Source organism: Myiozetetes cayanensis, unplaced genomic scaffold, assembly GCF_022539395.1.
Source record: "Myiozetetes cayanensis isolate MyiCay16 unplaced genomic scaffold, myiCay2020 scf3, whole genome shotgun sequence".
In the NCBI taxonomy this organism is placed as follows: domain Eukaryota; kingdom Metazoa; phylum Chordata; class Aves; order Passeriformes; family Tyrannidae; genus Myiozetetes; species Myiozetetes cayanensis.
This window is the reverse complement of record NW_026087521.1, coordinates 60,125,671-60,141,840: the sequence shown is the minus strand read 5'-3', so window position 1 is coordinate 60,141,840 and position 16,170 is coordinate 60,125,671. Positions and strand designations below refer to the sequence as shown.

Sequence of the window (16,170 nt, the reverse complement as noted above, 5' to 3'; positions counted from 1 at the left end):
GAATTTAGAATCTGATTTTACATAAGTGTTAACTATAGTTAACTGCATCACCATACCTGAACTCACACACAACTGGGCAAGCCTTCTAGACATGTTCAGAGTATAAATGTATATTTTATCAGTGATGTGACCTTCCTTCATATCTACTTTTGTAAGCAGACACCACAGATACAATCTAAGCTTATATGGCTACCCCGGATCTGGGGAACCAAGGGGTTTTTTTCCATTTTTTAGGAACTTCTGTTCTTCCAAGGAAAGAGATTCAAACAGAGAGACATGTGTTCAGACTTTTTATAAACTTTATATATAAAGATATACTTTTTTATTTTTAAATTCACACTTGTCTTAGCATTCTTCTTCATTACCAGGGGAAAAAACACCTGAGGCTCCCTGGGTGCTCAGTTTTGAGTAGAAATCATTCTCTTTCCATATCAGTATCACAGCAATCCAGCAGGGATCACTACGAACGCAGGGAAGCCAAAGCTGGACTCTGCCCTATTCTCATGGTTTTATCTGACCCTCGTGTAGGAAAGAAAAAGCAAAGATAGGTCCTTTTCATTTCCTCATTCCAAACAAACCTGAACTGACTTACATTGCAACAGCCCAATACTCCACTGAAATAACTAGCAGACTGACCTGCTACTGAAAGAAAATGAAACAAGGGATTTAACTCACCTGCTTGACGCACTGGAAATTCAACTTGATCGGATACTATAATTTGCAGCAGACTTGGAGCAAAATTGATGATCTTATAGGACTGAAATATATACAAAACACAGTTAGCAAGTCACTATGTTTACAGAAGGCTGTGTTAGCAAATGCTGAAAAAGACATACAAACTAAGGATTTCGCAGTGCTTTTCCACTCTCCTCATGAAGTGTAAAAGGTTTTAGCACCTGGATTTACCCAGATCTGCAACAGTCCAAATAATTACTTGTAAAAGGCGAGCATGCAACAGCACATGGGTGGAATAAGTAATGTGACAAGGTTTTCAATTAGAGATTAGTGACAATGAATATTTAAATAATTCTGAGAATACATAATGAGAAGCACTAAAGATCTGTCTGAATCGTTTAACTTAGCTGTGTAAGTCAAAGGGATATTGACATGATTCATCAAGACATGCCATCTATTTGCAAAATAGTTTGTGGTAGAACAGCAATAGTGAAGACATTAAAAAACATTTAAAATTGTTTTCAAGTGTAAACAGCATTTGCATTAGCCATATACAACTACCTTTTTAAGGAACTAGATGTATAGTGCATCTAAACAAAAACTGGGGAAATAGTGGAATAAATATTTTCAATCGAGTGTAGACAGACAGCATTTCAAAACCCACAGCCTTCCTGGGAACTTTTCAAACACTACATCAGCCGTGCAGCTGAAGAATTTCAAAGAGAAAACAATGCTCACTGAACTTCTGAGCAAAGCAGGCCAGATTTAAAAGATGTGACACTCTGATAGCATTATACTGCTGCCATTCACCAGGGCTCCTCCAGCCAGGAATCGCTGACTCAGCAGGGTGCAGTTACTACTAAGCCTTGGCAACATCAGTCGGTTCCAGCAGGTCAGATCTTTCATCACTTGCATCTGTGTGATTTATGTTCAAAGAAAGATGTTTCTTGGGGCTAGATGGCAGCAGCTTTCTGTACTTCACCTTTTATTGTGTCTCCTTCCCACTAGATTATTCCTGGCAATACTGTGGTTGTTTCCAGAGCTGTGCTTGCACAAGTATTCAAGTGTACTATATCCTTCCATAAAATCTGCCTCACTTGAAGCTGTGAAATAAGAAGTAGGTTCTGCTCGTCATGTACCCAGTTCCTTGATCTCACATTTCCATAATGAGGTAAAATTACATTGCTTTCATGACGCCTGAGTGTACCAGCTGCATCGCGACACTATCATTCGATAATTTTACCAAATCACTTAACTTTCTGGCCCTCATTTTATCCATTATAACGACAGTGTAATTCCAACCTACTCTGTGCTCACAGACTCATTTGATGTTTATAGAGTAATCTGAGATCTAAGATAAAAGCAGTAGTGGCAAATCAAAAGCATACTCTCCTGCAATTCCCTTCTCTATAAACTTTAATTATCCCTAAGAAATGCTCCAGATGAAGTAAAGCTGTAACAGACAGCACAGGAACTCCATTTATGTACAGACAAGCTGAACTAGTTGAAGCATACTGGATTCCAAAGATCACCTTTTATTTGAGCATCCTGGAGAGCAAAGCTTGCCCTTCAGAATCTGTGGGCGGAATGTGGACAGAATCTGTGCAACGTTGGTGGGTTCTGACAGGGCTGCAGCATCATCCTCCCAGCACTCAACACCCAACTCCCAGGGAGATAAGGAAAGCATGAGAAATCCCAGCAGCACAGAAAACCAAGAAATATGCATGAATTCTTAACAGTCCTTTCTGTTCTCAACAGTGTCAATATGCTGTTTTCAGACCCAACTACACACAGCTTTTACTACTATATAAACACACCAATTAGAAATGCAACCTTTTGTGGGTTTGTTTTGTTGTGGATGGGTTTCCCCTGCAATTCCACCAGTACCACATTTAGGGAGGACACAGTGATAAACATAATTATCTCCCTTGCTCTGTCCAAACAGTTTTTACTGAGTCCAGGCTAAAGTCAGCACTACTCCAGGGCGCTTTATTGGTACCACTTGTGCTGGTGTACAACTGCTATCCCTGAAGGTTTGCCAGGATATCCACAAATGCAGTTACTTGGCCTGTGTGCCAGATCCTCTCAGCAAGCGCCCGGAGGGACAAGGGACATGTTACGCAGAAGGTACGCACGTGTCCCACAGGGGGACCCATCCCTACCGGCACACGGCTATGCAGGGTTCCTTTACACTTCACATGCCGCCACCCCCAAGGAGATCACAGGGCTCACCAAATCCTCCTATTCCACACTATTATTGTGGTCATAATTCACATTTTTACACAGCTCCCTTTACTACTCGTTCTTAGAAATACAAATGTTGTAGAGATCAACAGAGACCGTGAGCCCATTTTAGAAACAAGACACCCGATTCTGTTGTACTTGTCAAGCTCAAATTCCATCCTGCTCACTTGTGCAGCAACAAACCCAGTCAGGAAAACCACACGGTGCTTGCAGTTTTCAGAACAGAGGAGTTTTTAAAAAGCTGCAGGCAGCAACATTTTTCCTATACCAGCACATTCTCGTTTGTTCAGTTGTTATGCTAATTGTGATCTTGGGACTATTCCTTCGCTGCCTTGCTCCAGACATCAGCGAGTAAAGCTGTACAGATCCCACGAGGGCAACTGTCAGGTGTGCACTGCGTAAATGGAAAAAGACAAGGAAGAGACCTTGCAGCTGGGTGAGTTCAGCCAGACAGTTCTTTGTATCACTGCAGCTGCACCTTAACAAAAGGAGAGCAGGAATATCGTCAGTTCCACAGAAGGAACGGAAAACTATCTGCTGATTTTGAAGAGCCATGGCCAGGAGCCGCAGGGAGGCACCAGATGGCTGAAAAAGACCTTCAGCACAACTCCAGTTAACACAGCACACTGCTTTGTGCAGTTTGTGAATAATTACATTGCCTTGAATCCACATGGTTGTGATTTGGTAAAACTTTCTGTGAAGGTGCTGATCCATGGGGGCATATGTTTATTTTGAAGGAGAAAGTGGAAGTTTTTGAAAAATAAACTTTCCCAGAGTACTTATAAAGAGTAATTATCTTACAGCTGTGTAGAACACATCCTGACTGTTCCTGTATGAACCACAGATTAGAGCATTTATAATAATTAAAAAACAAAATCATTTAATTTCCATTGGGTTTAAGAGGATGGAATACAGCAACGTGCAAGGCCAGCAGCTAAACTGGGAGAGGCATATAGCATTGGGAAGACACAACTGGGTAAATTTACAGCGATGGAGAAGAGATGCATATTGTCCCCATGCACATTGTTCCATCTGTGTCTACTGTCTCAAGACCTCTGCACTGCGGCTGAACAGCTTCCTGGACTCTGGTCCTCCACCTTTGGCCTAACATATTCTTCCCTGCCACAGCATCATAGATCCACTCCTCAAAAGATTACACATTACACACAACTAAACTCGTTTCAGGAGTGTTATTCTTGTGTCTCAGTTGCTGTCACATTTAAAGCCGACAGCAAGCAACTGCCCCAGAATCACATTTGTCAGTGACCTTCCCACTGCACTGACAGCAACCACAGTGCCTGAGTGCAGAGTGGCACTGAAAGGTGCTTCTTCCCCTGCAGAACAACAGGACACTCCAGCATAATGGATATGGGACACCTGGAAGCTTTTCCTCAGGTTCTGCAAGTGAAGCCAAGATCATCCTTCTCCACCAGTAGTAAACATCACTTTCTCTGTACCTCTGAATGCAATTATGGCACATAAAAACTGCTGAAAAAACAAGGCACTACATCTTTGTTTGCAAAGACAAACGCAGAAGAAATTTGTATCTTGAATTCATAAGCAATTAACTGTTTACAGAGATTATTTTAAGGCTCAACTACCTGCTTTACCAAGTTTGTTTGCTGTGTACTGAAAATGTGTTACTTAGAAATTCCATCAGCATTTGTCACACTTGGGAATATTTCTGCAGTTGTTAGTAGTATTTTTCTCTCTCGTTTTTTTACATTGTCAGTCGCAGACAGTTGTTGAATCAAACTAGAACTTCAAAAGACACTTTCTTCTTTCCCTGCCTACATGCAAAAGTACTGTGTGGGTAGGGGAATACACACAGTGAAAATAAGTACGTGCAAGAACCTACCTGAGCTTCTTTCCTCTATTGATTCTGCTGTCAAATTTATCCAGTTTCAATAAAACTCCACTTTCCACAGAACTTCTGATAATCCAAGTCAACTTTCTCATAAAGTACCTGAAATTCCTTCCTCTAGGTATCATGAGTTGCTCATTGCCACTTTCAGAGTGGCCTCAAGATTCCTGCCTACTATGCAGCCAGCTCAAACAATGTGTAAAGATACAGAAGGAAGCCAAACTTTATTTTGGACTCCTCTGCTTTTGAGCAATCTTCTCACACTTCTTCCAGTGCTGCTACTCAGCTCCTGTCAAAGCCAAATTATGTCACTACTGCCCAATATTAAAACAAACAGCTGTATTTCTGCAATTGTGTTCTTATTCCCTCTTTGTTACAGGCCAAAGACATGTATTACAGCAGACTGAGCCACTGAAGATTAATGCATAAAACCTGTACGGAAATCCTATCTGAACTGGAATCGAAATGACTCTGTATGTTCAGTAATCAGACAGTACAGTCCACAGCACTTCAAGAACTGGTACATGAAAGCAGCATACAGTCATAATATAAATAAATAAATAAGTAAATGAACCCAGCAAAATTCCTTGAAGTCCATGAGACACACGTAACTGGTAAAATAGTCTGGAACAGATTCTGAAGAAGGATGCCCAAAACTGAGTATCCTTCTTTGTAGGATAACTGACTGTTCCAGTAAGTACAGTGTGATTGATAAATACAACCATAAACTGAACTATGATTATGATGTGACAGAGCTGAAGAAAAAAAAGGGGGGGGGACACAAAAGAAAAAGAGGGAGATGGAAAGGTGTGTACACTTCAAAAACCAACTAAGGCTAAAAGGGAGATGACAGCAGTTACGTGACAGACATTACTGACCCGGCAGGAAATTACTGCTCTAGTTTAGCAAGAATCAGATTTCAAACAAATCCCACACTTACAGTTGTGTTCAGATCACAGAGAGAAGTGAAGTTTGTTGATGACTCAGAAGCAGCATCAAGCAAGGAGAAAGATCAGAAAATCCTATAAAGAACTGAATGATCATTAGAACTGCACCAACAAAAATGGAGTGGGGTAATAGGACAAAGTACATGGTCAGGTACTCAAGAATAATAGGAATTTCTCCTAAAAGCTTGAGGTTTCTTAGTAAAGGACAGACATAGGATAAAAGGACCTTGCATATTGAGTGATAAGAAATATGTAGATATTGGACATGAAGAAGATGATTGCAGATTTGGGATGTACCTAAGGAGGTATCAGTGGCATTGAGCACAAGACTTCCTGGAACGCTGCAAACACAAAACGACCAGATCACACAGGAAAGATCAATTCAGAGGAAAACCAGTGCAGGGAAAAGCTGTGCTCTCCTATTATTAGATTTCATAAATTCAGTTTTATGACACAGTAAAGGAAATATTGCCTGTTGAGGCTGGGAAAACAGGCCTCCAGGGAGCAGCCCCTGACAAATATGTCAGAGAGGGTACCAAGAAACCTATTCTAGTTAAGAAGTGAGATTGGCACAAATGGATATAAATGGACCATAAACTAATTTTGCCTGGAAACCAACACTTGTTTCTAGCTGCAAGAGAAAGAAAACTCACAAGCAGCCCTACAGTAGATATAATAAGGGGGGAAAAAAAAGGAATTTTGATTCTATTTCTGAATGCAGTTAGATGATAATCTAGATGGCAGACAGTAAATTCATTGATTTGGCTCTATCTTTATGCAACAGGAACACACAGAAGAGAAAGAAGCATTTTCAAACATGCTGTGACTTCTTACAGGTAGAAAATCTTTCATTCATATAAACTCCATTCCCTGTGCTAGAGGCTGTAAGCAAACTGTGGAGTGGGGACTGCTCTGATACTGTCCTAAAGGACTCTCAGTACTGGTACAAGCAATGAGGTGCCCACAGAGAGGCACTATATGGGTGGAATAGTAGGATTTGTGGTGCCTGGGAAGTTCTTATCACTATGTGGATGCCTGGATGCCAATGCACACTGCAGAGGGATAACACAGCCAAGTTTTACCTCAACACCCAACAGTGGGCCTCGGGAACAGCATCACTGTAACCACGGCACAGAATAAAGGTAGCCCCTGCTCTGTTCGGACCAGGGTTATTTTACCACTTCAGGTACCTACTGCTGGAGAGTTTTCTGTTTGGATGGTGGATTGGTTCCTTTGCTAGAACAAGATAAATGCTAGAACAGCATCTGGATTCCAGCGCTTGCAGGGACACAACGGCATGTCAACACCATCATCAGACACACGGGAGTGTGACACATCCCTTTGAAGTCTTGCTTCAAAAGCACTGAAGAGCTTCAAGATGTCAAAGTCCCACGTTAAGCAACATTCTTTAGGAGCACTTTTGTTCCTCTCATCCAAGGAGTAATGTCAAACCCAGCCAGGCATCAGCACATTATGTCAGTCAGATCACACTGTGCTTCATTTATAACAGGAAGCCTACACAAAATTAGGTATGTCTTAATTTTGAGATTGGTTCTTTGTAATAGTTAGGGAAAAAATGTGTCAACTATTTTAAAGAAAAATCTGCATCTCAACCTGTTCTCAGTAAGTCTACTTGCACTCTTGAATCTAAAAACCTCTGTCTTTCATGAGAACTGCACTTTCCATCACCTGAACTTAAAACATTTTACAGCTCTCAAGCTTAAAATGCTTTCAGAACTGTTCCTGAGCTTCACAGTAGTTACTGTGAAAATAGCATTAGGAGCAGGACCCGGGAACCCAGAGAGCTGCCTCTTTGTTCTGAACACAACACTGCAGTTCCAGTAGCTGTGTATTGTAGTTTTGACTCCTGTGCAACAGGCTGCTGACAAATATTTGACAAAAAATTTCCCTCTCAGCCCTTCACAGCAGGGATAAAAATAGGTACTGATGAACTTTGAAAGTAATTATGCCAAATAAAGAAGAAACGTCTTGCATCCTTATCTAACTATTCCCAAGAGCATTCTCAACGTCCAGCACTTAATCCACTATTTACTAAAGGACCTTACCAACTGCTAAAGCACGGATCAGCTGTATCTAATTCAGAAGGAGTTTTAAATTGCCTAAATAGAAAACTAAGCCAGAGGAGCATATCCTGAAGCAGCCGTAATTCCTGACAGCCAATTCTCAGCGACTGTTTTGATATCACACCAACACAACGGAAAAACCCAAGTCGTCCTACAGAACTGATCAAATATTCCACCGAAGCACGGGGGTTAAAAGCTTCACTAATGCTGTGCAAGGCAGCTTTCTCTTTTCTCTGATGTTCAAAGGTTGTGGTCAGAGGTTTGATTCAGTGCATAGCACCGCTACATTAGGGAAAGGTTTTGACATCAGGAAAAGGTTCTTTCCCCAGAGGGTGCCTGGGAACTACTACAACAGGCTCCCCAGGGCAAGTGGTCACAGCACTGAGCCTGACAAAGCTCAGGAAGCGTTCGGATGATACTCTCAAGCACATGGTGGGATTGCTGGGGTGTCCTGTGCAGGGACGGGAGTCGCACTCGATGATCCCGACAAGTCCCTTCTACAAGTCCATATATTCTACGATTAACTGCGGGATGCCGTGACCAACACCGCCCGTGAAATCCAACGCGCCTCCCTCCAACGGGGCAGCGGGAGCGCCCGGGCGCCAGTGCCGCCCGTCCCTGCGACCCGCGCAGGGCCACGCCAATGTCACCCCTCCCGCACCGAGCGGCAGCGCCCCGGCCGCGACAAGGGCTGGCGTGGAGCGCTGCTCCGGGGCTCCCGGCGCTGCGGGACGCGCCCGTCCCCCATTCCCGTCCCCCGTTCCCCCATCCCGTCCCCCATTCCCCATCCCCACGTCCGTCCCGTCCCGGCCGGGCGGTCCCGGCGCAGGGCAGAGGACGCCCGCCCCTGCCAGCGGGGCCGGGCGCCCCGTGCCGCGCCCCTCACCTGGTTGAGCTCGTTCTCGGCGGCCACGCGCAGCTTGGGGTCTATGGTGCCCTTCAGCGCCTGGATGATCCTGTTGGGATCCATCGCGCCCTCCCCCCCGCCGGCGGGCAGCGCTGCCCCGGGGCCGGCAGAGGAGGCGGAGGAGCCGCCGCTAGCGCCGCCGCCGCCCCCCCGTGCCACGAGCGCGGCCCCGCGTCCCGCACCCCCCCCGGCCCCTCGCCACAGCCATTCACCGGTTTGCGACAGATGGGTATCGGGAAGCGGGCGCTGCTTTACGGCCGCGGCGCCGCCTTCTGGCTTGGGGAAGGGGTCGGCGAGAGTGGCCGCCATCTTGTTGTACGGACAGGAGCGGCGCGGCGCTCGGCGGGCGGGGCCGGCGGGCCGTGGCTCCCTGGGGGCGGCCATGTCGCTGTACGGAAGGAGGGCGGCACCTCCCGCCGCGCCCCTGCGCGGGCTGTTCTTCAATTAGGGCTTGAGACGCCTAATTTTCCTTCTCCGCAGCTTACTCAGTTTTCTAGATAGCTCCCCAGCGTGCGCGCCAGGCTGGGCTGTTCTGTGTTTGCGGCCCGGTGCGTTGTTCGCACAAGAACTGAGAGTGAGGAGGCCGGGACTGAGCGGTGGTGTCGGTCCCACGGAGGAGCGCTGACATTGTTCACGCGGTTGTCCAGGTGCCCAGGGATGTGCGGCTGCACAAGAACGGCTCGCAACCTACAGGAAGACAGAAATTTGCTGCCAGGAGCTTCCTAAAACGCATAGTTGGGACACACGCTGCTGTGCTGCTGAGCGTGCTTCTGTGGGATACTTGTCCTCATCATCATGTAGATGAGTAGAACCTGAAAAGGGTTTGCTTATCTTCACGTTGTCTGTGTGTGAAAGTGGGTGGAAGGTGCTCACCCCTCAGGTTGTCAAACACCACTCCTAACTTCAAACGCCACCTCTAACACTTCTAACTCAAGCACCTGGCCCGTCCTGGTCCTCCACCTCTATCCTCCTGTTTCTCCCTTAAGTCCTAGAAGACACACGTGAACCAAAGTAAGGTTTAAGCATCGGTACAGGTCTAAGAAAGATATCTATCAAAGACATAGTTGAACAACAGACCAGAAAAACCTCATGACTAATAGGACCTTGGTGAGCCAAATCCTCTGGTTACTTCTGCAGGTGATGTTTTACATAACATTTACAAACCAGAGACCTGTGAGGATCTGTTAGAAAGAACAGAAAGACTATTTGCTGTGCTTAGGAAGAGACAAACAGAAGGGCAATTACAAGATCATCCCATTATATAGGTGCCTTAAGAATACAATGGGACAACATGTCATTTGTTCATTGTAATTACAGGATAAACCAAGGAAGATGTTAAAGCAGGTGGCACTGTGGTGATTTAATAAAAAAAAAAACAAAACCAAACAATTTGTCCCTTAGTAACTTTGCCTCTAATTAGGAAAGAATTCAGCTGTAACAATGAATTGCACCTACCAAGCACCTGGAGATCCTGGGCTCTCTTGTGGTTTTCATCACCTTTTGAAGTGTTGCAGAACACCTGATCGTTATCTTTGTGTTCTCCAGTTACACAGCTCTACAGCATCCAGCAAGAAATTATAGGCACTTTTCATTCACCTTTCCTTTTCTTCTTAGAAGTAGATGAAAGTATGTTCTGTAATCATAAAATAGAAACAAAAACAATGTTAGTGTAAAAAAAAACAAAACTATGTTAACTATGTAATTATTAGTTATGGCAATTCTTTATTATTTTCCCATTTTAAATAAGACTAGTCTAGTGAAAATGCCCATTTCAAAGATCTTGGATCACATATCATACCCAAAACAACTTACTTAAAGGACTTGTGGTGTTCTCTCTCTATTCCCTTTTCCCAAAATGGGATGTTATGGACAGTTTAAGAGCAGTTCCGCTTCATTCCATTTCTGTGTATTCATCTGTGGTGAGAAAACTTCAAAGGTGCGAAATTTCTTTGTTGAAGAACTTCAGTCTTGCAGAGCTGGTGACAAAAAACATATCAATACAGAAAAAAACCATGCTTGAAGTCTATATTAATATCTCAAACGTTTTTTAGAATTTTATTAACTATATCTGAAATGGCACTTTTAATACTCAACATTGATTACACAAGAAGTGGAAGAGATTTTATGCCTGAGGTTTGGCTTATAAAACTGCTTTTTGTGCACACAGACATCAATGAGGCAATGCCAGCAAGTCTCCAAATCAAGTAACATCCAGTTCAACAATGCTTATTTCCTTTGTAGTATGCCAGCAGTGATTTAATTATGGAATTATAGTTGCAAAGTATTGTAGTCTGCCTGTGTGCTGGATTTTCTGAATGTTTGATATTTCTTTCTATACATGACCCTCCATAAATACCAATGGCTATGCTATTTTAAAAATAAGTTTAGTCATTAATTGAGTTGGTTTTTTTTTTTTAATGTAACTTCAAAAACTTCAGGATGGAAGTAACTACTTATAAGCAAGAACTCGTATTGTTAGAGCAAAGACTCTGTTAATGCTTTAAGCTTCATCTACTTCAAAATTCTGGATCTGGAACTGAATTAGAATTGTTGGGGTTTTTTAATCTGTTTGCTACTCTGCAAATAGGGAATCTGAGGTAAAATTCTGAGATGTGCTTGTCAGCCCTGTAACTCTGCTGGTGATCAAAGTTCCAGTGTGAAAGGGACAAGTGATATACGAAGAAATTGAAATCAAAAAATTGAAATCAAAAAATTAAATCAAATAGTACCAGGGAGGTAAGGAGATATGGAAAAGCAAAATTTTTTTTTTTTTGAAAGCTCTAAAACATTGCAGGTGCACTATAACACGAGCTTTATACAGCATTTAAAACAAACAACCTTAATTTGAAACTCAGTTGCTGAAACCAAAGATTTTTAGAGCAATGCGAGTTTGACTTCAACAAAAATCAGACCAAGTGTCTGACAGAATTGCCGTCAAGATAACCTGAATAAGTTCAAGAGCTTTGGGAGGCGGAGGAAAACTAGAAAAGCCTTACATATTGCAGATTGCTTCGAATTAGTCTTTTGACTTTTGGTGGTTTAGAACTGCATATGGAGTCTCAGCTGAACACAATGTGTAATACTTTCTGCTGGCATAGAACAACAGCTCCCTTATCATGCCAACCAAGTTCCTCTAAGACAGCATCTGGCCCTAAGTTGTAGTTAATAGCAGACACTCACGGAAAGAAAATGATCTTTGTGTGATGTGCTACAGGCTAAAAGTGATCCACTGTTTCCAGTACAGGGTTTACTTCATTGCAGTAATCTAATGACAAAGTGATTGTATCTGTACTTAGCATAAAGCCTTCCTTCCATAGCAGCCACATCTCAAACCTTACTCATCTAAGGCCCAAATGATGTATGAACTAATACTTTCCAGCCAGATTAGTTCTTCACCATATTATTTTTTCAAGCACAACACCAGCTGGAAATGTTCAGTCCACAGATACAAATTTATAAGTTTTTTTTAATTTTTAACAGGATTGTTTATAGTTGGGAAACAAGACATGAAATTAAGTTGATCAAGGACTTGTGAACAAGCGCTTCACTGGAGTTAACTCATTTTTATCTGGTTATGGTACTGTATCTCTCCAATTATAATACACAACAGAATTTTCGTATCTTCCACAAGACTCTCAAGCAATGTACAGATTTGATAAAGAGTTAGCAAGGATGATCTGCAGCAGATAAATCTATTCCAGTCCTCCAGGTACAAGCCTTTCACCAGAGTTAAAATTCCAAAGCAGTCTCCCCTGCTGACTGTTTTGTTGGAGCAGCTGTAGATAACAAAGCAGTCAGGGAGGAAAAGGTGTGTAAACTGAACCAGTACAACAGAGCAGTGGCATTCCCTGCACCACCACTGCAGCCTGCAGGATGGAGGTTTCCCTAGCTGCAGGCAGTCAGCCATGCCAATTCTGGGACATTATTCATGGTCTCCCATCAGTTCCATAACCTGGAAAAAAATTCACAGAAATACTGGTACCCTAGTGTTTTGAAACCTCCTAGAAACCTGTTATGGTTTAACCCCATGGCCAGGCAGCTCAGCCCTACACAGCCACTCACTCACACCCCTGCAAGGGGATGAGGGAGAGAATTGCAAAGGCAAAAGTGAGAAAACTTGAGGGTTCAGATGAGAAAAGTTTAAGGGGTAAAGCAAAAGCCATGCTCAAGCAAAGTAAAATCAGGAATTTTTTTACCACTTCCAATGGGCAGGCAGGTGTTCAGCCATTTGCAGGGAAGCAGGGCTCCAACTCATGAAATGGTCACTTCAGATGTCAGACACCGTAACTTGAACATCTCCCTTTCCTCCTTCCCTCAGCTTGTACTGCTGAGAACAACATCATAGGTCTGGGGCATCTTCTTGGTTAATTGGGATCAGCTGTCCCAGTTGTATTCCTTCCCAGCTCCTTGTGCACCCACAGCCCAATTGCTGGTGGGGTGGTACGAGAGGCAGAGAAAGCCTTGACACTGTGCTAGCACTGCTCAGCAATAACCAAAACATCGCTGTGTTATCAGCAGTGCTTTGGCCACAAACCCAAAACACAGCCCCACACCAGTTACTCCAAATTAACTCTCCAAATCAACTTCAAATTAACTCTCTCCCAGCCAAAACCATTACACACACCTGTTTCAGGGTAATTCCAGTATTTCACTGACCTCAGGCAAAGGAAACATGGAAATTCACTCATTCCAAATCAAAATTTAGTGTTAGTTCCTTACTCTTACAATTTATCTTCAGCAGGATGCACTAGAGAACTAAGCTGGAGAGAATTTAGGTGGTATCCAATTTAGCTAGCAAGACAGCAGTAAGAAATTAGCAGAAATGTATGTTTTAATTAGACCCAACTATCATTCTTACACAGTTAGGGCATTTTTCCTAATGCAACAGTTCAAGCAACTCCATTTAACAATTAGTGAGGAGAAAGATGCTGTCAGACAGTATTTACATGAAGTCTATGCAGTGTTACCTCAAGTATTTTCAAGTTGTGAAACTCACCTGTTAAATGGTTTGCCCAGAAGCAGAATAAAGAACTAGGTCATTTGTCTGGACATTCTGAGGTAGACTAAAACTGTGCCAGTAAATGCACTGAAATCTTCTGAAGTACTTTGAGAAGCTTTCAAGAAGCATTCATCGAGAAGCATGAAGGATGGGGTATCAATACCTAGTGTTTATCACCATAGAAAACCACGATGTCACATTTGTACATGGTTTTTAGGTGTTTTGGAGATTAGAATAACACTTTTCTACCCTTGAGTTTTGGCCAGCTATTGGTGGGGAAAAAAAGTGCTTTGCTTGGTCTTCTGCAGTACTTTTTTTAAACATAGCCTTAGCATCTGAGGCTCAGTAACAGCCTTTTGAGTTGCTTCTGGTCTGAAAGCTTCTTTATGACAGCTGACTAGAAACAGTGAAGACCAAGAGCTGCAGATAAAAAGGTGCTATGTGAGAAACCCATAGCATAAAATTAATCATATTTTTAGTTATTCTAAGGGAAGAGAATTGTCCAAGTTGTGTATTTTTTTTTAAGTAAAAAATATCAGGAGAAAGACATTTTATTTTAAAGTAGCTGCTATTGTAGGGATTATTCTAATTCAGGCTGATTAGGCCTAAAAAGCTTTGTGCTTTTGAGAAGTAGTGACTTACAGTCAAGTTTGCTATCAAGGAATAGCACCATTATCAGACTCCATGTTTCATCATATCCACACAATTCTGGTTGTACTCTTTTTAGTTCGGGATTTGAAAATCCATATTATACAAATGGACAACCAGTTCTGAAAGTAAGATGTTTATCACTTCGCTAGAACTACCAGTGAGATATAAGATTAGATTCAAACAAACAGTAATGTGGGTCCACCAACAGTTGTGCACTTACATTAAAGCAGTTGGAAGTGCAAGGGATACCTGCTGCACACACAATAGGGCCCACTTATTTACCAGTCCCATTAGAGACAGCCTGGGAGAAGGGTGACTCAATGCCCCACATATCACAAGCTGAAAATTATCTTACCACTTCTGCCTTCCTACCAAATTTCTCAATTAATATACAAGGAGAGTTAATATTCTAAGGAAAAAGTGCTAGTTAGGCTGCCACTTATTCTGTATTGACTGTTCTAGAAATAAGGCTCCTCGTTGGCTAAAGTCAGAACTAGTGTGTTTAAAAATACAAAATACAGGCATAGGGTGCAATAGTTAAGGTTTGACATTTTTGTAATAGTAAAAACCAAGTTCCCAAGCTTATCCTACCTAAATATCTTCACTCAATTTGCCAAAGGAATTAAACCAAGACTCAAAGTGTGATCATCATCTAAAAAATCTGTATGAAAAAGAAATCTGAGCTTGGAACAATCTCAAGATCTTAATGCCAGTAACTTTATGAAGTCATGCCAGACTTGTTTTGGCATCTGCATGATAGCAAGGGCAAACTGTTTAAAGTTGAAGTTGTGAAACCAGTTACCTCTAGAAACAGCAGCTTTATATCAGGTCTGAAATTTATTAAATTTAGGGTTTTACTTTTATTTAAATAAGCCGATAGCTAAGCTGCTTTTACTTTGTATAGTGCTAGTTCAGCCTTAGACATACCAGTCAGGCTTGTGCACTGGCTGCCTTAGCACACTCAGATACAGTGCTGCTTACTGCTAAAACAATCTACTGAAGCTTTTGACAAGAGGAAGAGACTGACCTACCTTCTTACTAGTTCATATTACCATTTTAAACATCAGAATTATTTATAGTATTTGACACACTGCAGCACAGACAAGGACATACCTCATGTCTTCTCAATCCTCAGGCCACAAGAGAGTGCTGAAGGCCGGTCAAACAACCCAATAGCTGTAAGAAAGGAATTTCAGAAATGCTTCCTAGCATTTGTGTTCAGGTTTGATTTAAATTGCAAGCAGCAGGTTTCACATACAAAGTTCCTCAGCAGTCTTCTCAAATGAGGAGATAACTTGCATTACAATCTGATTCCTGGGTGTCTGTTCCTGGCTGAGGGAAGCCATACACATTTATGCTTCAGAAGGGTGAATTTTAACTTTACAATATCTTACACCTGAATAACACTGTGAGCTAGCCCTTCGATGATTATTTTGAGGTTTAAGAATTTCAACTGCATCACTACTGAAGGACTGATGCTATGACAATGCTAGGTTTTGACAGGATATGTATATGGAATAAGTAGTCCTAAGTATGTAGCATTTCACTTCTCATTTCTTGGCCTTTCAGTTAAAAAGAAAGAAGGTATATAACTAAATCTTGAATTCATTTTGATCAAGGGAACACCTGATAAGGACATCAAGCAGGAACTAAGTAAACAAGTAATCCCAGTTAAACACAGATTACCCTGAATTACTGAAACTTGAAGACCAGGTCTATGCAATAATATTCATGTATGTCCCACATCAGGAATAAGCTCAGTGATATGTTTTAAAATTAAAACCAGAGCAAGATTAATA

At 42.3% G+C, this 16,170-nt stretch overlaps 1 protein-coding gene across 2 annotated transcripts in view; it reads right to left on the bottom strand.

The window, feature by feature from the left end:
• Positions 1-8,859, bottom strand: part of IPO8 (importin 8) — a 48,435-nt gene extending 39,576 nt beyond the window's left edge. For both annotated transcript variants that reach the window (XM_050325440.1, XM_050325441.1), the window contains exons 1-2: positions 8,701-8,859; positions 676-757 (exon numbers count right to left, since the gene is read on the bottom strand). In XM_050325440.1, the coding sequence (XP_050181397.1) occupies positions 676-757; positions 8,701-8,784 (166 nt within the window). In that variant the 5' untranslated portion in view covers positions 8,785-8,859. The remainder of the gene's footprint in view (positions 1-675; positions 758-8,700) is intronic.
• Between the last annotated feature and the right edge of the window lie 7,311 nt (positions 8,860-16,170).